Source organism: Sinohyriopsis cumingii, chromosome 14, assembly GCF_028554795.1.
Source record: "Sinohyriopsis cumingii isolate HCF-2022 chromosome 14, ASM2855479v2, whole genome shotgun sequence".
Classification (NCBI taxonomy): Eukaryota; Metazoa; Mollusca; class Bivalvia; order Unionida; family Unionidae; genus Sinohyriopsis; species Sinohyriopsis cumingii.
The window spans coordinates 34,798,067-34,820,429 of NC_142974.1; the positions used below are offsets into that span (position 1 = coordinate 34,798,067).

At 37.3% G+C, this 22,363-nt stretch overlaps 1 protein-coding gene across 2 annotated transcripts in view; it reads left to right on the forward strand.

The window, feature by feature from the left end:
* LOC149783556 (uncharacterized) overlaps positions 1 to 22,363 on the forward strand; it is a 57,080-nt gene that overhangs the window by 33,373 nt on the left and 1,344 nt on the right. Inside the window, exons 8-10 of one of the 2 annotated variants that reach the window (XM_089931824.1) lie at positions 15,454 to 15,596; positions 16,172 to 16,232; positions 17,062 to 21,375. In XM_089931824.1, the coding sequence (XP_089787950.1) occupies positions 15,454 to 15,596; positions 16,172 to 16,232; positions 17,062 to 17,163 (306 nt within the window). In that variant the 3' untranslated portion in view covers positions 17,164 to 21,375. Of the gene's footprint in view, positions 1 to 15,453; positions 15,597 to 16,171; positions 16,233 to 17,061; positions 21,376 to 22,363 lie in introns of those variants that run through there. The other variant, XM_089931825.1, reaches the window with a different exon arrangement.

A 22,363-nucleotide genomic window follows, 5' to 3' on the forward strand; every position in this document is an offset into this window, starting at 1 on the left:
CTAGAATACTGTCATCTAAGCAGTAGCTGATCTTGACCTACGTCAGAAGACCCATTTGCACCATTACGTGTTAAGTATTAAAGTTTATGAAGAAACATCTATATGAAGTACTTGTGCATTATATTTTAATTTTTGCCTGCAATATGACATGTGTATTGCTTCAATATCATTTGTTTAGTAGAAACCCAGACTTTCGACCCATAATTGAAATTTGGTGCTGTTTTGATATTAAATGTTTGGAATATAGTTTTGATGACAGTTTAAAAAACGATTATGTCTAGACTTCAAACTATAAAGTGACTTTGCCGTTTGTGCTGCTAGCTTTATTGTGACATATATACCAAGAGTTTTTAAAAAAGAATACACAGCCACAATATCTTTAATGAGATACTGTCTCAATCACGCAATCACAAAATTACCAACTTTCATCTCTTCCCAAATATCCCCCTTTTCGAAAAACTACAAGTTTAATTTTTTTTCAGATTGATCTTTCATTTCTAGATATTCTCGTATTATTTTAGTTTATTTAGAATTCTTTGAAGGTGAGTAGCAGTTTACCCGAAGGCAACCAAGTCATTTATATGTAACAGTGCAAGTAAAGTAGTAAACCCTAGCATTACACCGTTATTCTGGTTTGAAATACGTCTTTAAATCGTTTAGAAATAACGAAAATGAAATAGGTGATTAAATGCAACCTTGCATTTCCCCGGCCGGGCAGTTAAATGCTTCTTTCAAGCCACTTGGCGTTTTCACACAAGTTATGACATTTCATATATGGCTATTAGGATCGTAAACATTGTACTACAAATATTTTGGTCTTGGGTTTTGGTTTACTAATTTATGATAAAGTAAGCTCCTGTTAGTACGGTCAATGGCTTTTGGTCATCAATATAATAATAATAATAATAATAATAATAATAATAATAATCATAATCATAATAATTACACTTAGTACAACCCCAATCTTTAGAAGCTCAGAGCTTTACATTATTAGATGCATAATACTATATACAACGACACGATTACAAAAGCATACACCATGAAATAGCAAAATAAAGCATGTTGACAATAATTAGGGAGGTCAACATTATTAAGACCTAATGACTATTCTTATGTCGAAATAGGTGAGTGTTAAGAGCACTCTTGAATGTAACCTTAGTTTTCTTGTTTCTAATATCTGTGGGCAATGTGTTCCGCTTAGTTGGACCTTGTCACACGAAGTTACGTTGCCAGTATGCATTCGTTTTAACAGAGGGAACTATGAAAATGCGATGGTCGGAAGAGGTAAGTAAGTATATAGATAGGGGTTACACGTAGGTGAGGTCAGATAGGTATATAGGACTTCTGTCAGTCGCATAAATATAGCCTAATAAGCAGATTTTATGTTTGATTCTGGATCGAACGAGTACCTTGTGACGGTTACTGTGCAGTGGTAGGTGTTCACAATTATTTGTTCTCTATTGATGATCCGTGGAGCCGCATTTCGAACGTTTTGCTCTGTTTGTAATAAATACTTAGACGAACCAGATAAATTGAACGACAATAGTACAGTCTTGAAATTATTAAGGAGAACTCAACAGTTTTAGTGGCATCAACTGAAAGATTATATATATATATATATATATATATATATATATATATATATACTGATCAAACTTACTTTAACTTTCAACGTTTGGTTTTAGCATGCTTGTTGCCCGTGTGTCGATTTAGTACCACGTTCACTATAGCGGACACGTATTTATAAACTGACTGCGTTATTTAGTTCTGGACATCTGATCAACTTATCAAAAATTCAGTTAAAATCTGTTTTGTATAACAGTTAAATCCTACAATGACTAATGATGTTTTATAGACGAATTGTTTTATTTACCAAATGGTCCAAAATCGATAACGAGTATAATTGTAAAAGCGTTAAAGCGAACAAGTTATTTCATGCTATGACTTTTTCAAAAGGGTGGGTAGTAAAGTTCGTCTGTACAAATATTCTTAGCACGTATAATTATTTGTATTAGTAGTAATTATATATATATATATATATATATATATATATATATATATATATATATATATTAGGTAGTGAAGGTGGGCTGTTTAGCGACAACGGGAAAATACATTACAGACCCCACCCCACCCCACCCCGGGCACGTTTAGCGACAACACTTTTTAGCTCACCCTGGGCAAGTTTAGCGACAATGGGAAATCAACCTGGGGAATATTGTGTCTGTATAGCGACAAGGGAATATTGGGTTGTTGTATAGAGACAACAGGAATGGAACAGGTAAGGTGACGTCACAGTACTGGTTTTAGTAACAAAGTGAAAAGGGTCTGGCCTGAATACGTGCTGCTCTAGGGAGAGGCAAATACAGTCGAGATATAGACATAGACATATACAAAACACATACATATATTGATGGATATCAGTATATCACGCCTAAACTATAAAATCGACTTTTAAAAACTTTAGGCAAAGAAAATAAATATATTTTGGAGACAGTGGAGTGGCCTTTAAAAGAGCCTCTGGATTTCTTATTCTTGTTCTGTTAGTTTCTTGTTTTCCTCCACCATCTTCTTAGTTTTCTTATCGCTGTTGTCTTCTTCTATTTTCATTTTTCCTCCTCCTGTTTTTGCTTCTTCTCTTTCTCCTTCACATCCTTTTCTTCTTTAATGATTTGTCTCAGTTGTTCTTTAGCTTTGTTAAATTGTTCAATTCCATTTTTAAAATGTGAGGACTTTATGCCCCATTCAGTTTTCACTAGTAGCACTTCTACCATGCCTATCGTATCCATCACTTCCTGTAATTTTATCATTTTATCCATCTGGTTACTGGCCATCTTCTTCTTTGGTTATTCTGTGTAGAATGGCTCGAATGATGAACGCTGAAATTTATATACTTCAAGCACGGATGCGAATGAAAACATCCCAGTGAGTCCGCTTGGTATTCCATTATTCAGTTTCTGGATAGTGAGTGCTGCAGCAGTTCTGTCTGAGTTACTTTATTCAGACCCGTCAGCGTATATTTTGACAAAGTCTGTGTAAGAATTGTCTAATATAGTGAGGATTTTTTATCTTATTTTTAAGGCATGTTCTTCTTTGGATCCAAAGGTTGTTGCTAGGGTGTTGATAATTGGCTTTTTCCTTGACCATGAGGTAGGGTCTGGATATCGTATTATTTCTGCAGGAAGGCAGTGGTGATGTAGTTCGTTACATAATTTGTGGATCATTTTCACAGATGGTGGGAAGGGGACGAGTCTCCGGCTAAATGGGATGTTGCATTTGTTAATGATGTTCCTTGTTGGATGGTTCGGATTTTGTATGTAAATTCTGGCTGCATATATTAATGTCAATTCTTCTCTCATTAGTGTTAAAGATGTTTCGCCTGTTAGGATATATAGTTCTTCTTTAGAGGTATTTTGGAGTGTGCTTTTGCTTGGATTATATCAAGGCGTTTGAGTATTGATGGGTTAGCAGATGCATAGATCTGGCATCCATAATCCATGTTGGATCTAATTAAGGCCCTGTAAAGTGTTACCAATGTATATTGATCTGCACCCCATTGTAAACCTTTTGATGTTTTTTCAGAAGATTAAGGTTTACGCTACATTTCCGTATTAATTCGGTGATGTGATGGTTCCGTGTGAGATGTTAGTCGCATTACATGCCTAAACATTTTGCCACTCTTTCAAATTTGATTGGTTCACCTTGAATAATAGGGTTGGTGTCTCTATATTATATCTTTAATTGGGAGAAAATAGTTTTCCTGTTGTTTTTCCTTTTGATAATTTGAACCCCCATTTGCTGATCTTAGTTAGGCTGACTTTTACTTCTGTTAATAGTTTTTGGCTGCATGAGTTGCCCGCTTTCCATAAGCTGATGTCGTCAGCAAATTGCAATAGGTCTATTTTGCTGAGATCGACAGAGCGTTCTAGATCGTTTATCATGATGTTAAATAGGGTCGGACTCAGACACTTCCTTGTGGGGTACCATTCACTAGCACATATTCTGCTGAATAATTCGTCCCTATTCTGGTCCTGATATGTCTGTCTTTTAAAGATGTTTTAATCCTTTTATGCAAGTTGCCATTGATTCCATAATGGGTCAATTTGGTCATGAGACCATCAGTCCAAACTAAATCGAAGGCTTTCTCAAGGTCTAAGAAAAAAAAGCTATGAGGCATCTATTACATTTTCATTTAGCATTAAAAGCTAGTTTGATACGAGACTCGAGCCTTATTTGTTGATCTAGGGTGGATCTTTTATTGCGGAACCACCTTGGTTTTGTGAGAGAAGATTGTTACATTCCAATGTGATGTTCGAGTCTGTTGTTTATCATTGTCTCCATCACCTTGCATATGGTATCGGTAAGAGAGATCGGTGTGATGAAGGATATATATGCGGGGTCCTTGCCAGCTTTAAGGATAGGGATAACTATAGTCTGTTTCCATGTATGGGGAATTTGTCCTGTCTGCCATGATTGTTTAACCAAATCTAATATGATTTCATCCATATTTTATTATATATTTCATATCTTAGGTTATCTTTTCCTGAGGAGGTGGATTTCTTATTTCTAAGTGCTGATTTCCATTCGTCCATGCTAAATAGTTCGCTTAAAGGAGATCCTTTGATCTAGGTCAGTAAATAGGTATGGATATTTATATATTTTTTTCTATGTGCTTGGAAAATGGGTTTATGGTTGTCAGTTTTGTTCATTCCAGAGAAGAGTATTGCTAGGTGATCTGCTGTTTCTTTATCAGTTATTACACCTTTGATATTTCGAATACTGTTACTATTTGAGCGTCGCATTGCTTTTAGTTTATTCCAAATCTGTTTTGAATTGCAGTGGTTAATTTCAAGGGTGGAGCAATTGCTCTTTTAGTGATATTCTTTGCTTGTTGTACTTTTATTTTATACTTTTATTTAATCAGTTGAATGACCTGCATGGCGAAAATTATTTCCTTGATTATATTTTTTCAGTCGTCGTTCCACCATGAGGTTGGTTGTTTAGCATTAGTGGTGTTTTTTTGTTCCAGTAGTGGGGATACTTTGAGTTGCGGCTTCATTGATCGCTTCAGGGATTTTTTGGTTGTATTTGTTAATGTCCCGTAGGCTGTCTATAGCTATTCCGGCGAGCAAGGAATTTAGCGAAAATGCCAGTTGATTTGTCCAGTCTCCACTTGTAGACTTTGGATGAAGTGGAAACAGGATTGTTGAAATTAATAGTAATACGTATGGAGAAATGGTCACTGCTTAACGTGGAATTTCTATCTACTTCCCAATTAGATAAAGACGCTAATCTGGGTGTGCAAATGATTAGATCATTTGCCGATAGTGATCCATCCTGTGGTGAAATTCTGGTTTTAGTACCGTCATTAAGTATGACTAGATTATTGTTGGTGATCCATTCTTCGACTAATTTGCATATCTTGTTTTGTTGCTTTCCTCCCTATCTTTTGTTATGTGAGTTGAGGTAACCGTACATAATGTATTCATTTGCTGTGCTGAAGAGTTGGGCAAAATATACACAAAATATTGTCCACACACCAGGGAATATGTGCCTTGTAATTTCACATTATTGAATCGTGTCGTCTGGGCATTTCTTCTCATAAAGTCGATTATGTTTTCTTCCAATGGTGGTAATCCATACGAAACGAAATACTCCACACAACCATCACGATGAAAGTAAACGTCTACCCAGTGGGCTCCTGGGAAATGACTGTCCTTAGTGTTGATGGCATAAGTTTGATGACATAGAGGTGTGCGATAAGACAGTTCATCTTTAGCACACACGACAGGATTCCAAGAAGCAGTGTACGAAATGTGGTTCAAAAGGTAATAAAGTTCCCAGGTATCCATTTTTGTGTTGTTGTTTTCTTATTGTTTTATGTTTTACAGATAATGATAAGTCACCATTCAATTATGACCTTTTGCTTGAAAATATCCGACAAGTAACCGTTTCTTCGCTTTGTCTCTATACTCTGAGACAAGAGAGCTTCGATGTGATGGATCTCTAGAGCAATCAATGGAGATGAGGAATGATCACGCAAGTCTTCATTCCACTGATGCAACACTGATTCTTCCGAGATGAAACGCCAAGCGTCCTAAAGATTCTCGTCCAATGTTTCTTCCTGACTCATCATCATACATTTCTAGTATTGAATTCGACTAGGATGATTGTTTTGACATCCATAGCAGTCTTTCTTGATCAATTCCGTACATTTTCTTCCAGGTATTTGGCAAAACAGGAGACTAAATATTGTTCTTGTTCTGGCAATCTGGACCTCATCACTATGATCTCTTTGTCTTTGTCTTGGGGTTCCGCAGACACTGTATCCTTCCATTCAATTTGCCATTTCCATAGATTCTTCACCATTCAAAGAGGGATTACATTCTTCCATATTTTCTAATAATATAGAATGACTTCCCTCAAACTGTTCATTTATATGGTATTGTCCACATTTGGCATACAAGATGACGTTCACAGTGCTGTTTCGGGGGTATTGGCTTTGCACACTGATTTTAGAGGTTGGAAATGTTCCTTGTCGCTGACTTGATCTGGAGTGAAATCAAAAACCTACAAAGTGTAACCTTCTGCGTAATCTCCGTACGTAATTCCGTGATTGGTGTTGGTTCCTAACTGTCCTGTGGCTTCGTACAGTGACAAAAACGATCTCAAGTAATTCCTCTTCTCGTCACTAAGGTCGTGTTCGAAAGGCCTGGTACAAGGTTTTGCTATCTCGACTGACTTCGATCTTGGATGCGTTGTAGTGCTGAAACTCAAAAGGATTTTCCTCGAAGGTTCCATTGAAATTAGTATTATTTACGATACCTGTGGTCAAACGTTTGGGTAACTGTCATTGGAACAGATTATCTTCGATCATCGATTGATGTGCAGCGGCAATGTTACAAGTTTTCATTTCTACGCGTCGTATCGGATACTGGGCGGTCTTTCTGCCCACATAGTGAGTGATGTCGTTTTCCACTTTAGGTACCACTTCCACACGTCATACGTAGCGTCTGGCTTCTTGAATGAATGTTTTGTAGCAGACGTAGTTGTCAAATGGAAAGCGGCACTCCACTCCGTTCAGCAAATACCTTCTTGCAACCAAATGTCTAAATGCAAATAATCCATCGGTTCTGAGGTTTTGTTGGGTCCTTTGATTTTGTTTCGTCGACCGATGAATACCACATTGTGGTTTGGTTCTTTATCTGTAATCAAATCGGTGTCGTTGAATGTGCCTGTTGCGTCAGGTTTCCATATCACTCAAGCATCCATATGGGTGTTTTTGGCTTTTTTTCCGTACGTCAAGAGATTTTCCAGATACACTCGGGAAGGGTAAGTGTCCATGCTGATACTGACCAGTTTGTTATGATAATACAAATCCACTCCACTGAACAAGACATGCGTGAAATTGTTGACCGGGGCTACTTTATCTTCGTCTTTTATATTGGGACCGTCCGTCGATGTGTCGATCACTTTCACGTTCAAGTACAAGTAACTGCTATTCAGATCAATGTAATGTTCTGATTGTCCTTTGATTTCAAAGTGTATTGGCGCTGATCTTGAGTCAATGACATGGGAGACGGGATGAAATTCGATCCATTGAGTTTCTTGCATTGTCATTAAGGTGGGTGGCATGGCAGACAGATCTATTTCCGGCGTGGAACGTGAGCAGTACTCTGGGTTGCATCATTTCCTTTCTTTCGCTCTTTGTGATACTTGTTAATACTCAAAAACCTCTCGGACAATTCTTCTTTTCTTAGTCTTTCAAGCTCCTGTTGTGTGAAGTCCTCTGGAGGGGTGTCTTCCTCGTCCTTGTTGTGGCGTCAGGGAAGCAGGAATGCCTGCTTCATCATAGTCCAGGTCATTTATAGGAGTTTTTCGTCTGCCTAAAATGTCTTTACCCTATTTGAAACAAGACGTTTTTGCCTGCTGTCATGAAATCTTCTTTTGGACTTTGTTTGTTGATGACATTTTGGAGACATTCTTTGCCGTGCGTCAACGCGGCATCTTTCGTGGTTAAAGCGTCAGCCTCAGAAGCGGAAGGTCGTGGGTTTGATCCCAGGTCGAGTCATACCAAAGACTTACAAAACAATTTTGCTTGCTTTTTGTTTCTGGGACTGTAACCTGGTCCTGACCCCACTGCTCTATTTCTTTAGAGTCCGTTTGGCTTTTTGGTAGTGGCTTTTTTCTTTGGGGGCATTTGGATCCCATTTTAAGAGGGAACGAATTATGTCACCTCATAGAGAACCGCCACCAACAGGTTTCAAAATGATTTGCTTATTGGTTTTAGTGTCGATGCAAAGATCATCACCTTGCGTCAAAGCCACTTTGTTTCTGTCGGAAAAGCGTTCGGTTTCATGCGGAATGTCTTTCCGCAATTAACATGCCGTCACCGAAATACATCGTAACACTTCTCTGAGACTGGCTTTTAAGACAAGAGCACGTATTTGTGGGGGTGGGTTCGCGACTGACGCCGTACAAGGCAAGAATAAATTTGACGGGAAAACGAGACTAAAGGGACGTCATATTGATGTCGTATGAGAGAGACCCAAAGTGTCCGGGGTTATTATAGATTTTTATTGTTGTTGTTATTGTTATTGTTGTTAAGTCTACCACGGGGACGTGTACTCGACATGGCATCAGTGGTGAAACAGATGGGTACGAAATCGCAAATAATCGGCTGGTTCTAAATCCACGAGTAAATGGGCGTGTGGGGTCTGAGTGTCATCGTCGTACGCAAGATCCAGTCAAGACGTTCCTAGCTGTTTGGCTAACACTCGATGTAATTCCTCTTCTCGTCACTAGCTGTTTGGCTAACACTCGAACTTGCGATATCTCTCTAGGGCTTTTAAGCAAGACAACGTAATGAGCATTGAGACATAGTGCGATGGGTTTTACTTTGTTGAAACAAATTTTGGGTGATGTAACACACATCGTCTTACATATTTTCATTATCTAAAAGTTGACGAATTGTTTTTCCCGTAGAGGTCGAGAAGTACCCATATGAAAATAAATTCTTTTAACATAATGAGGCTGTCGTGGACATTTAAAGAGACCACACTCATGTTTTATTTGGTTGTAAGTACTGTTAGTAAAGAGTCCACAAGGAATTGGCTGGTAAACCAAATGATAGTAAGGAAATCACTAAGACACACACCACATGTCGACCCCAATACACCGGACAATGTTCTCGTAATAAGTGTTGGTAATCCAACACAGTTTGAATACTCTTATTGATTTCCATTCACGGAATATGTTGTATCACAACTGATAAAGGTCGTGGAATGGTAGCCCGTTTCTGTACTCTCTTTATTTCTGAAGCAATAAGTGTACATTCTGTACTGAGATTATCGTATTCCAGCGGCGAATCTAAATTGGTCAGTCACTAACATGCACATCAGAAGTTTCCTCTTGAATTAAATTTACGTTGCATAAACGATATCGGTAATCCTCTAACTCTTCTTCTGGAATTCGTTGCAGTATGTCTACCTCGTAGTATAAAAATACCAAACAATCCAATCATTTTGTTCATGAGTAGTTCATTCACACTACACATCGCGCATAATTTTCCTCTACAGACAAAATTTGATAGCGTAAAATATTTTGGCAATCCTTTAACTCTTCCTTTGGGATTCGTAGTAGTATAGTCACCATGTATGTAGTACGATGAGTAGCCATCAAAGTCTTCAATGTCTAACAGTTGGAACACTTTCAAATAAATCAGTCCTCTTATGTCATTCATATACCAGTGGTTTCAACATTGGTGACGTAAGGGATGAAATTGTTTCTTGCAGTTCACTTGTATCCAGACTAACTTTCGGTAAATGCGTTCTCTCAACTCTACAGGCAAACAACAAATGTTCTCTTGTATAGTATCCATCCAGAGATTACAGAGGTCGTCCCACTAGAGGTAGGTAATGACAATCCAGAGACCATCGAGCATGTTCGGGTGAGCCGAATCTTTCTGCTTCTACTTTTGAAGTGACACACCGCAACTGAAACACTTGACTCTATCCCATTTGTCCAAGTATATTAATCCGGCTCTGGTTAATTATTCGGGGGTAGGTCATCCCATATATTTAGTCCATTTTTGTGCTACCCTCAACGTGACACGATAAACCAGTTTTGACTACGAACCCTAGAAGACTTGTGCCAGGCCACTTGTCAGGGACACCAGAAGTTAGAATAGCAAAGATACCAAGTGATGGAAATGTGGGAACACGAGTACGATCATCGTTTGAAAAACCGTGAAATATGCAACCATTAAACTCGTAACCGATCTTGGGGTTTTCTAAGTCTCAGCCTTCTACCGAATACCTTCCGATGGTCTCTTCGCCATGTCCGTTGCGACCGTGCTGGACCCATTTGTCTCCCTTGTTACACCAGTAATGCAACCAGCGTAGTGCTTTGACCGAGTATTGACGTTTGAGGATTTATAACAGCCGGATTGAGTTCTGGCATGAATCGTTGGCGGTATACTAACGAACACGATTTTGCAATGGTGCAGGCCTCTTTCAAAGGACCGATCCCTTCGTGCTCCATAAACATTTCTCGGAATTTTCCACAGCAACGCCATAAAATGTCCAAGTATAATCGACATTACTGTAATGTTTCTTCCTGAAATTCAAAAGGGTCAGATGTGTGAGTCTGGTACCAAGCTTATAAAGCTTCTCGTTGTTCGGTACGCATGTTGTCATGGTCGTCGTAGTGAGCCTCAGGCAAATGTGGTAGAACAGCGTATTGATTAGCATTGGTATTGAAAAAGTGGGACAAATTGCCTTTGGTCATTTCTGACATTCCAAACGTTTGATGAATTCGGCTGAAAGGCATGGCCAGGTAGCTCATCGAATCTTTAAACTGCACTTGTCCCACTTGCATGGAAATGATTTTGGCTCCGTTCATAGTCACTTTCAGACGTTCTGTACTTTGTTCTGTATAGTATCTGAGAAGAAACTGCCCATCGTATCCCGAGAAATTGTAAGCCATCACCGTGGTATGGCGATGGCAATCTTTTTAATGTTCGATGTCCTCTTGGCTCAACGTTTCGTCAATGGGGTATAAGATCCCTTGGGCAAAATCGGCTAAAGTGTTAGGTCCTCGAAAGATGTTTTCATGTCCTCCAGGGATCTTGCTGCAGTGAGGGCAATGACTTAAGATAGGATTTGGGATGCACTTCTCGCACGCTCTGTGAGACACGTAGAAATCAGGAATGTGAATATCGGTCTCTTCCATGCATTCAAAATCGAAAAAGATGAAATTCACTTTCTTGTGTTCATCGTCGTCCTCTTGATGTCTGGAATGGTATTTTTGAATGAAGCGTTCGTGTTCCAAATCCACGATTTGGTGACAAATGTGACATCGTTTTTTCCTGAACATACATGCGCCTTGGCATTTTTGCTACGTATTACTTGTCCACAAATAGGTTACAATCTGAGCAGTCAACAAGCACTTTTATCCTTTGAACCTTGTATCTTCAGATGTTGTTGGTAACATACAGGGCTGACAAAAGTGGGCTGTCAAGCAGGACAATGCACTCGATTTTGTTTTTCGTCAAGACATGGTTGAGAGGCCATACACCCCTCACATTGCGATCCACGATGCTAGTGTTGTTCTTCGTTGTTAAAACCATAGTCACATTTCTCACAGTAATAACCGTATCCAAAGAATGATGCGATACTGGCAATGGCATCAAAACGTTCATCGTGTGAATATACTTGAATTTATTATCCGTCTTTAAAATATTTGCCTTGAAAGAACAGAGGTCCACGTACTTTTTGAGGATGCACATTCAAGGAGTAGCGTGGAGCCAAGACGTTTTTATATGTTTGCATTTCCGGATACCACAGGGGGTGGGTCTTTGTTTAGCCCCGCTTGCTGTAACAGGAGTTCTGCTTTTCTTCGTTGTTTGTCTCAGTCTGATCATTGAATAGTTTTCCAGATTCTTTTCCATTCTACTGTGTAGATCTTGTCGGCATTCGTTCTTCCCAACACGATGGCGAGGGCTAAACACATCTTGTCTTGATCGTTGCTTATTCAGACGAAGCTCTTTTTGATGCTGCGAAGGTCGTCAAGCAAAAACACCTTTTTGCGTTCTGTGCCTTGGGGAAGAGACACGTAGACATTGAACAGTGTCGCCTTTCCACTGGTGATGTGAAAATTGTTGTTGGATAGTTGCACGTGTTGAATCTTGTCGATTGCTTTATATAGTGTCATTTCTGATGGGCTGCTAAACTCGATCCAAATGATGTACTTTAAACTGTTGTGATGAATGGAATGTCTCAAGCGATCGTCTGCTTTGGCTTCAAATTGTCGTTTCAGTGTAGTTAACAAAGAATCCCAAACCTAGGTGATGAACCCCTCTGTTTTCTCCAAAGGTACGTCGGACTGGAACTCTTTAAACTTCACCGTGTACTTGCAAGCCGTATTTCTATATTTTATAGAGGAGCTCTTTTCCTTCTCTCGAATGTGGTAGCACTTTTCAGGGTTTACTTTGGTGTAGACAGTCTGGATCTGTATTCTGGCTCACACATGTCATCTTCAAAATCGCTCGCATGAATTTGAGCCAGTATGTCAGCTACTGTGCGAGGCGATAAATCACGTTTCTACCTTTTACTTTTCTCTCCTTTCTCCACGAAATGATGCGATCGATTGATTCATCCTGACTGCAAAAAGTAAAATGACTACATTTTAAACGCCATGGGTCCCTATATCCATATCAAACCAGTGTCTTTACTATATAAAGGTTAAGCGTCTTCCCTCCCAGTATCCATTTCACTCTCAAACCGACTAGAACGATGGAAGAGCATACACAGATCGAACTTCTGATCAGAGCTTTCCGAGGTGTCATACAAAAGTTTTCTTCAGACAAACCGACTGACTACTCCCCCTCCTTTCGAGACAAAAGTCAAAATACTTGCTATATCTGTAAGAAAAGGCATTTGTCTAGTGTTCAGATCGCCAAAAAACAAGACAGTGTCCGAAGAGACAGAGGTCAAGATACCTGTTATCACTGTCAAGAGAAAGGACATTGGTCTTCAGAATGCCCCAAAAAACAACAGGAGCAAGACGAAGAGAGGGGTTCAGAACAGGAAAAAGAGGTACCCTCCCAAATGGAAGAACCCCGACACGTCCAGGAAGAAAAAAGGGACAAAAATATATTGATGAGAAATTGATGAAGAGGAGAAGGAAAAACTTGTGAAAGTTGTATAAATTCATAGAAAATGAAAGAGTGAAATAAATGACACAGAAGAAGTCTGTGAGCTTCTTAAAGTGTTGTGTTGTGAATTGGATTGTAAACTGTGTCCCAGAATAGACCACATAAAACGTAAGTGTCTTTTGGTTTTGATTTTTTAGAATATGGACCTACACTAACGCACTCACTCACACACACGTACATCACTGGACAAAGAATGGATTTTTAGTTTTAATTGATTTAGGGAAAATGAATGGTATCTCTTTTTTCTAGAGAGGTGAGTGGCCCAAGGACGGTTGTGTGTTTTTTTATTTATTTATTTAAAAACTCAAGAACGGTAAGCAATTAACTTTACCTGCCTTAAGCCTTAGCTACGGCAAAGACCTGCTTCTGGACTTGCTCATGCTTATGATGATTTGATAGAAATCACTAGGGCTGGTATCTCAGGCGTAGTATCAGAGTTGGACTGTTTTGGCTCGGGAAAGGCTTTTTCTCTTGGGTCGTGTTGAAGAAGTCTGATACATTTGTGTCAGACTCCTTAACTCTGCAAAAATGTATAGGTGTAACGTTACTCTTTGACTTTCGCTGTCCTCCTTCTCTCCTAAACTCTGTTTCGTCTCTGCTATTTCTTCTTCTTCCTGTCATTTCCTTCTTCTTGCCTCATGTCCTTGCTGTTGCTGTTGAAGGACATAAGCTTGGTCTGCTTCTTTCTGCTGCTGTAAAAATGTCTTCAATTCTTACTTCTGTCTCTGGTATTGCAATAGATCCAAATTAAAATATGTCTCCTGTGGAAGTAGGACTGTCTTGACTTTAGTAGCCACTGATATGTCATGGCTTCTCGTCTCCACGGCAGGTTGATCTCAGTTCATCGTCTTCTTAGCCGTCATGTTTGAAAATTCTGTCGCAATGATTCAGTGCACACAGACGCTAGCGTATCTGTATAGAGAATTTGATGTCACAGACAGCTCTCTTCGGATTGGAAGACAGACTCCGTACTGTGACTAAATTTTGTAACGCTTATTGGGATTGATGAAACAACTCAATCCGTTTTTATCCGCTCTTCCATTATAACAAAAACAGTGGTTAATTTCATTCCCTTCACCTGTTCTCGTCACAAAATGTGGACTAACGTTGAATCATATACACTCGTATTGTCAATGCTGTTCCGTACTGCCTTACCCATGTATGTCAGATCAGCGTGGATAATCATCCAGATCACCGATATGAGCGTTTGGAAAAGAAGAATCTGTGTGGAGAGACAAGGCTGTCTAAAGAGAGAGTCCTCATCTACGGTCTAGAAATCAGAAGAAGTTTGAGGAAGAGAAGAAGACTTAGGCGATGCCCTCTATGGTAACGGGATGATGTGAACAAAACACCAAAGGCCCATTTCAGAGCCACTCTACTGTCTCGAACAGATTTTTATTCTCTTCGCCTAAAAATATTTTTAGTCGATTTTATAGTTTAGGTGCGATAGATTGATGTTCATCAATCTATGTATGTGTGTTGTATATGTATATTTCTATATCTCTACTGCATGAGTCTCTCCCTAGAGTAGCATGTATTTAGGTTAGACACTTGCCACATTGTTGACGTCACCTTACCCAATTCGTTCCTATTGTCCCTATGCAACAAGCAACCTTTCCCTTGTCGCTATACAGGCCTAATATTCTCCATGTTAAATTCCCATTGTCCCTAAAGTGAGGGTGTGCTAAAAAGTGGTGTCGTTAAACGTGCCCGGGCGCGGGGGGGGGGGGGGGCTATTTAAAGTATTTTCCCAATGTCTCTAAACAGTACCCCCTTCACTATATATATATATATATATATATATATATATATATATAGAGAGAGAGAGAGAGAGAGAGAGAGAGAGAGAGAGAGAGAGAGATACATAGATGGGTGTGTACTTCGAAAATTAAAGATACACTTGAAAAGTAATATCCAGTATAAATAATTAAAAATTATATAGTCAAATTTGATTGTGAAATCTCCCCAAAGATAAAGTTAAATAAATGGTAGTCAAAAGTATTTTCATCACCTCTGCTAGAAAACTCTCACCAGTGCTTTAGTCGCTATTCAGCAGTTTGTTGGAACTGCAACAACGGAAATAACGGAAACGAAAACACTCGGCAGTTCTGTTTTGTTTCCCATTACAAAATCTCAAGTGTTTTGATGCACTTTCTTCAAACTTTAGACAAATGAATGCGCTCGTCGAGCATTCCTATAACAAACGCAGAACCTTTATTTCTTATAATTTGTCTTAGGCGGATGATGTTGTTGACGGTGGGCCTGTAATAGAAACTTCCCAGACTGTTTCATACTCTATTCCAAAAACATATGTGGCTTCACTGCGGAAGTGGACACCCACTGATGTGGACGATTGGATAAAGAAACACGGTCTTCCCAGGTAGGAAACTGATACAAAATGTGGATCATATGAAATTGTCGCTGATATGTAAATCAATCTACATGCAGTTTGTCTTTATGAAATTGTTGAAAAACTGATGTCTTACTCCTTACTTCCAACTATCATTACTGTATAATCACACAGCAGGTTCCTTTTGTCATAAAATATAAGATGTAGCGTCATTGCGATAGCTGGTCGTCTCGCTACAAAAAAGATATATAAATATGATTCTTTTGGATTCAATTAATTTTACTTACGTTAATCGTTTATGTTTATTTTATAGCTTGATAATTAAATTATTGGTTATGTTTTGCAAAACGTTTTGGCTGTACGTATTTCTCTTATTTAGTTTATGTCAACAGAGTCCTAACAACAACACTAACATGGTTCAGTATACTATTACATCATAAATTATGTATTTATAAAGAACACTTCACATTTCCAAAAGTGTCTTCCGTTGCATGACGTACTTTCATTCTTGTCTTATCAACTCCGAGAGTCCATTAAGCTTAGGTCAAAATCGACTAGCTCGTAATGATATAATCTACAAAATTTAAACTTCATTTAACTTTTAGGAAAGAGTTTGGGCAACTGACAGGAAGAGATCTAGCAGGATTGGTCACAATGAGGGCTGAGGTATGGCGAGATACATTGATCAAAATTATCATATAACTTTATAGTACTTGTGCAATGCACACAATATGTTTTTGATAGTAACGTCGTTCATCATTCGTGAACAAAGTTAGGTTGCGTTCCTCTACAGATCCGAAGCAGGAGGATTTCAAATCCGTGAAGTACTTCAGACTATAACAGCTAAGTGACCTTTATCTAACTCACTAGAATGCATATATTATCTTCGGTTTTGGGGTTATTTATGAATTTTCGTTTAATAGTTCCTTGTCGCAAGAAGGGGAATGTTTATGATAATTGAAAAGCATATAAATGTTCTCTAGTATCGCAAAGTTCTTTTGTATCGGGGTGCGCCTTATTTTCTTTGCCTAACCCCAGCCTGAAAGTATTCAATGCACTAGAATGAGTGCGACTCCATGCAAAATTAATGTGTTTTCTGAAATACGCAACATATATTGTTTAAATGCATTTTTTTTTATACAGAAGAACAACTTCTTATCTTTATAGGTATTACGACATTGTGTGAAAATAACGATGCCACTGTGGTTAGGAAAAGTACATCGCATTAATATATGTTGGATAATGTATTTTCATTTTGTAGATGTACGTATGTGTTTAAAGTCATCACATGTCGATGGTTTCCCTCAGAAAACGTAAACCTTATGTAATGTTGCAAAGGATGGTCTAAATTTCAATAGATATGGAATAATTGTTAGTCAAAACATCTGGTAAGCGACCAAAAAATGTGCCATTTGTCTATTCTTTGAATACATAATTAGCCTCATTTGGAAAACGATTTTGTGGTACCTACAAGGACCATTTTACCTCTTTCCAGGCTCCAGAATGTTTTTACAGCTGCCTCAAGACGGATCTGAAAATCAAGAGCTTCGCGACTATTGACATGTTCATAGAAGCACTTGATGATCTCCGCAACTGAACCAGATACAATCAAGAATGTAACGCAGTGTTATGTGTTACATCCAGTTCAGTACATCGAAAAGAAAAATACTTTCAGTGTGATTTATGGCAGCATGGTGCATGGTAGCAGTCTACTAAACGATTCATAGTCATTCTAGACGTTATCGTTTTGTTCGTCATTTCCGACTGTTTGTATTCCTACTATGACATTTTTGCTTCTTATATGCAATGAAATCGTTTCGTAAATTAATCTAGTTGTATACTAGTAATGGGGAATTTTTCCCGGCAACATGATTTATCCTTGGTTACATGTATGTTGTTTTGCTATACCTGTTTAAGGCATGGTTTATAGATTGTTCGGAACACAGACTTCATGATATAACATTTCAAATTATATATATTTACATGTACATATGCAAGTATTACTTATAGACACCCGTAACACCAAACACCAATGTATGCACCTATTTTTAAGTTCACTAACCATCTAGGTGTCAACCTGCCTTCTTGGGTCTCTATACATCTTTTTGCGTCCCTCCATATTCATTTTTTGTTTACACATAAATGCAATTTTTTGTTTATCACTACTGGGCATTGAAAATATTTGAAACGTAACTATTTTTCAGATACTATTGATAACTTTGGTAAGAAGTTCTAATATACAAGTGTACATAATTGAAAATCACCTAGTTCTGACGGCTTGTCAGCGAAGCTCTTTAAACGGTCAATATCTTACAATGATCTGCCGCCGACCTTTGATCCATCCAACCACAAATAGTTTTGGTAGACAATTGGAAAAAGCAAAGAGTTACCTCCCATTTTATTTCAGAAGACGAATCGAGTGTCATTAATTATAGGCCAGTATCTGTTTTACTAATTGTTTGTGAAATTCTAAACCATTTCAATTCATTGTATGACATTTTATATTAAAAATCAATAAATTTTGATAAACGAATTCGATTACCCTGCCTAAGTCAGTATTCCTTCCAAATCTTCCTACAACATAACATTCACTGATTTGATTGATCACTCGTAAAATAATACTGATGACGGAAAAATTAACTGGAGTTTTTATTCCTAGGACTAAGTAAAACTTTTGATACTGTTAATCATAAAGTGTCGCTATATAAATTATCAGTATACACGGTTGTAAACCTACACTGAGATGTTTTTCATCCCATGTAAATAGCATATAACTAGGTGTGTGTTGGAGAGGTACAATCACTTTTGTTTAAATACATTTCTATTGCAGTATTATTTGGGTCAGTTCTAGGCTCTCTCTTATTCATATGATATAAATAATTTTCCGAAGTGCTTGAAATATTTTGTATAGTCTATGCATGCAGATGAAATATCGCAATATTTAATCAATACAGATATTACGCAATGTCAACATAGAACTAAACGAAGATTTTTAATTTTCAACCTAATGGATGTAAAATAAAACATTTGCGATATGTTTCGGAACAATATATTACGTTTATCTGCCCATCACAACGAGAAGATAAATGTAAAGAATTTGAAGTAAATGGTAGAAAAGCTCAAACTTTTAAATGTACCGGTCTTGATAGCATTGCTAATGATAATACTGTATTCTGGTCCAAGGACTTTAATAAAAAAAATCTTTATAAAATGTCGGATCAGTCGATCCAGAAAGTGTTTAAATGCTTTCTTTTTCTTCTTCGCATTGCATCCGCTACATGGTGGAAAATAAATAATGCCACTAACATGCAGACACTGTACGGCTCAGGTGACCTTAAACAGGCAATATATTTTAACATCTATATTACCTCTGTTCAACACTCTCAGATGAATGTCAATTAAAAACTATAATAATTGCTCTTTAGAAAAAGACTGTTATAACTTCCAATGCTGTAAATAATACAGTACCAACGTTTTTTGGTTGCATTTCAGTTGTAAGGAACAATAGCGCAATGAGTATATATATATATATATATATATATATATATATATATATATATATATATATATATATATATATATGTGTGTGTGTGTGTGTGTGTGTGTGTGTTACTTATCTGAGTACAGTTTCAAACAACAGTTTGCAGCAAGTATATAAGCAAGCACCTGAAATTTCTGCTTGTAGGTCATTACACCTCGACAAATATTTTAAAGATCAGTTCGATTATATGACCGAATTACTTTTGGTGGCGGTAGCAGTGATAAATATGACAACAATCTGTTAATTATACACATTTTGCTTTAACTTCTCTTTTGTTGCCTTCGATTTATACAGTAGATGTCAACCTTGTCGGTTTTCACCAAATACAGACATATGTGCTGCATATATTTGTGAATTGCAGGGAAACAATGTTACCTATTAGTTAGCTAATTAAGCCACACTAGGTAAGTATAGTATATAAATAAAATATATTATTATTATTATTATTATTATTACTATATCTTGTTTATGAAATGTCTTGGGTGTTTTCTACTTTTCCACCTATGTTGGTTGTATTGTGCCTTGTTAATACGTAGTGAGTGAGTGTATATGCAAGTACAATAGACCTATATATCAATGTGGTATATGCAGGAATCCCTGGGTTATATATTAATGTGATATATACATGTATGCCTGGGTTATATATTAATGTGATATATACATGTATGCATGGGTTATATATTAATGTGGTGTATGCAGGTATGACTGGGTTATATATTAATGCGGTATATATAGGTATGCCTGGGTTATATATTAATGTGGTATATGCAGGTATGCCTGGGTTATATGTTAATGCGGTATATATAGGTATGCCTGGGTTATATATTAATGTGGTGTATGGATGTATGCCTGGGTTATATATTAATGTGGTATATACAGGTATGCCTGGGTTATATATTAATGCGGTATATATAGGTATGCCTGGGTTATATATTAATTTGGTGTATGCAGGTATGCCTGGGTTATATTTTAATGTGGTGTGTGCAGGTATGCCTAGGTTATATATTAATGGGGTATATATAGGCATGCCTGGGTTATATATTAATGTAGTGTATGCAGGTATACCTGGGTTATAAATTAATGGGGTATATATAGGTATGCCTGGGTTATATATTAATGTGGTGTATGCAGGTATGTCTGGGTTATATATTAATGCGGTATATATAGGTATGCCTGGGTTATATATTAATGTGATGTATGCAGGTATACCTGGACTATATATAAATATGGTGTATGCAGGTATACATGGTTTATATATTAATGGGGTATATATAGGTATGCCTCGGTTATATATTAATGTAGTGTATGCAGGTATACGTGGGTTATAAATTAATGGGGTATATATAGGTATGCCTGGGTTATATATTAAGATGGTATATGAAGGTATGTTTCCCAAAAATATTTCAAATACATCTGTGATAATAGACAGCTGTTTGCCAATAACATTTCAAAAACATATCTGACATTACAGAACTGTTGACCAATGACATTTCAAACGCATCTGTGATAATACAGAACTGTGTCCCGATAATATTTAAAACGCATTTGTAATAATACAGGACTATGTACCAGTATTATTTCAAACGCATCTGTGATAATACAGGACTGTGTCCCTATAACATTTCAAACGCATCTGGCATAATACAGGACTGTTGGGCGATAACATTGCAAAAACATCTGTGATAATACAGGACTGTGTCCCAGTAATATTTCAAACGCATTTGTGATAATACAGGACTGTGTCCCAGTAACATTTCAAACGCATTTGTAATATTACAGGACTGTGTCCCAGTAACATTTCAAACGCATCTGGCATAATACAGGACTGTGTGGCGATAACATTGCAAACAAATCTGTGATAATACAGGACTGTTCATTGCTACGATTTTGAGCAAGGCATGAAGCAATGTAGTATTACCAGTATACACTTTATTCATCAGAGAATCATTAAGGTCATGCGCACAGCTATATAGTTTAAGCTGCATAAAATATAAACATTTCACATTTTTATTATATGGCCATTTTGGCTCCGACTTATAGAAGTTTTCAATACTCGCTCAACAGCAAATCGACGTTGTTTCATGTATGTAATAAGGTTTATACAATTTTAACTGTGATATAGATTTGAGTAAAACTTTCAAACATATTGCATTTATATACATACCCATAACTGTGTTTGATACAGGAGTTCATAAGTTTCTTCTTCATTGTCAGTAGAAACTTTTGATTCTTTGCACATTGAGATAAATAAAATCTTATTCCTGATCATTATGCATATTCTATTTTCATTCAGTTTGTTGCCATTTTATTTTCTTCTTCTGAATTTGCCTTCTTTTGTTCTTGAAGTTTGATTCGAACTTATTTACTTTGTCAGTGAGGTAAGTAGTTTGGCGGTATACTTGATAGTTTGTTAGCTACTGATTGATTTATTTACTAATGTACTTTCTTGTATCTCTACGTGTTTATGTTTGTGCGCATGCAGGATAAAGTAGGTACTATGCAGTAGCGTTGCATAATAACCATTACAAAAATGGTCATATTGTGACACCCGGAGATGAAGTTCACAAAATGTAAAAATGAAGAACTGCACAGAGAGATGAAGTCCAAACTTTCCATTTAAATAAAAGATAAACACTTACTTTCGTATTGATAATTTAATATTTCCCAGTGTTATAATGATTTGATCAGAATTACTGGCATGTCCATAGTGGATTGTATGCATGATATGTTGCCATAAAACTTGACACGAATTACAGTCGTCATCTAAAGATTTGCAAACAGTACAAAAGACTGCACGCCACTCGTGTCAGAGTTACTTCCCTTGTCGACTGCCAGAGAGAGAGAGAGAGAGAGAGAGAGAGAGAGAGAGTTTAAACAACATTAGCAAATTGAAAAATAAGACTACGCTAATAAGGTGGATGCCCTCACATGCCACATATATAGTATGAGGCAGTTTAATCTTAAATCAATTATTTTTATGTTGTATTCCCGAGTGTTATTCTAACAAGGAATTGTCTGGTTTCTAACAACTGTTTTCAAAGAGCACCATTTTACAACACAGGCAGTTTTATGAATCCAAAGCTGCGACTGACTTTCTATAGACTATAACTACTTATAGACCAAATTATCCCAGTGATTTTAATAATGACCATATTAATGTGTTATACGATTTCAAATATAAATGTTGTTAAAGGAATTCTCGAAATACGTTTTATTATGCATGTGCACGTTTAAGAATATACGACTTAATATCCTC